Source organism: Myotis brandtii, unplaced genomic scaffold (genome assembly GCF_000412655.1).
Source record: "Myotis brandtii unplaced genomic scaffold, ASM41265v1 scaffold97, whole genome shotgun sequence".
NCBI lineage: Eukaryota > Metazoa > Chordata > Mammalia > Chiroptera > Vespertilionidae > Myotis > Myotis brandtii.
This window is the reverse complement of record NW_005372020.1, coordinates 1,293,047-1,294,690: the sequence shown is the minus strand read 5'-3', so window position 1 is coordinate 1,294,690 and position 1,644 is coordinate 1,293,047. Positions and strand designations below refer to the sequence as shown.

Below are 1,644 nucleotides of genomic sequence, written 5' to 3'. Positions count from 1 at the left end.
TCCCATTGGGCACCCCTCCGCCCCGTAAGCAGCTGGGCCTGGGCTCCGCCTGCCCTCGCTTCCCCTTGTGGAGCTGAGGGTGGGAAGGGGGACTCTCGGGGCTCCTGTCCTACCCATCCCCGGGGCCTCCCCTGCCTGTACCCCCATCCTTCCAAGGAAGGGAGGCACCGCTGCTGGGAATTGCTCAGGGCCCTGCGGCTCCTGGGGCGGGAAGCCGGCACCCTCTGCCCCTCCTGCCAGCTCCTCTCCCTCTGTGGGCACACGGGGGGCCATGGTTACATCCTCACCCGGCCCGAGAGACAGGGACACCCCCCCCCATGCCCTGGGACAAGGCCTAGTGAGGCCAGGCTGGTGCTGGCAGGAAACCGCCATCGCCCCTCCCCGCACCTGGACCGTGTGCGCCTGACACAGGGGTGGCCACACCGAGGCACGAGCCCCCACCGCCCAGCTCACAGGAAGGGCGATCAGAAAGAGTCAGTCAGAACTGCTACGACCAGAGTGGATGGAGCGGTATGTTGGCACCGTGCCCTCCCACCAGGCCACACCTTCCCTGGCACGGGGCAGGGCCAGGAACTGGCCTTGGTTGAGCCAAGGACTGGATGGGCCCGAGGGACGGATACGGCACCAATAGCCAGCCGCCTGCTTGCTCCCAGGCCCCAGCCCCGCCCCCCTCCGCTCCACTCCCAGCTGCATCCAAGCCTCTCCAGGGTCCGGGTCCTGATCCTGCCCCTCCTCCTCCTTACCGGGGCCCAGAATCCCCTGCCACACTGGCCAGCGCTCCTCCCCTCCCTCCTACTCTGCCCATGGAGTGCCCTCTGCCAGGAGCACCCGCCTCCTCCTGCAGGTGAGGGGCCACGCCCACCCTGGCAGGAATGACAGCCCCTGCCTGCCCTGCTGCCGGGCCTGAGCCACTGCCTGCCCCACCAGCGCCTGGCAATAAGGGCAACAGACTGTCCGCACACAGCGCGGGCAGGAGGGGGCTCCTGGGCTCCTGTGCGCCCTCCTGGGCCCCGGGGCAGGGAGAGCAGGCCTCCTGCCCTGCGCAGATGGCGCCCTGCAGGAGGCAGGCCCTCTTTCTCCATGAGCCCATCAGCCTGCCCCTGACCCCCACTCACAGGCCTGTGAGGTCACACGTGTGCACAGGGCCGCACCCACCCCACGTCTGCTCCTGAGGACTTCATCCCTTTATCTGTTGATCCCAAGATAAAGAGATAAAGCCTCAGCCTCAGCCTTCCTGGGAGGAGGAAACAGTTAAACCGGGGCCGGGTCCCGCCCTCCTCACCGCACTCTACAGACGGGGAGACTGAGGCACTGAAGGGTGAGGTTCAGAGAGGAGGTGCAGGGTGTGCCCTGGGGTGAGCGGCTGGCGAGTAGCAGGGGGCCCTGCCGCACCCCCACTCCCAGCTCAGGGATCACCAGGCTGCAGGGGGCCCCGCCCCACCCCCTCCCACTCCTCAGGCAGGAGCCGACCTGCTGTGGCTGATGGGAGGGGCCTCACCCCACCGATGGACAGGACTGGACTCACCTGGGCCGGGGGAGGCCCTGCTGGGGGTGGCCTCGGGCCTGTGTGGCTGGGGGGGCCCGGGGTCCTTGGACGGGTCTGGGGTGGAAGCTGACATGGAGAGAGGGCAGGAGGTGGCGGTG

At 68.7% G+C, this 1,644-nt stretch overlaps 1 protein-coding gene across 1 annotated transcript in view; it reads right to left on the bottom strand.

The window, feature by feature from the left end:
• CABIN1 (calcineurin binding protein 1) overlaps positions 1-1,644 on the bottom strand; it is an 89,686-nt gene that overhangs the window by 13,064 nt on the left and 74,978 nt on the right. The window contains 2 exon segments of the mRNA XM_014533352.1: positions 182-251; positions 1,526-1,644. The exon segment at positions 1,526-1,644 is cut by the window's right edge and continues 45 nt beyond it. Of these exon segments, the coding sequence (XP_014388838.1) occupies positions 182-251; positions 1,526-1,644 (189 nt within the window).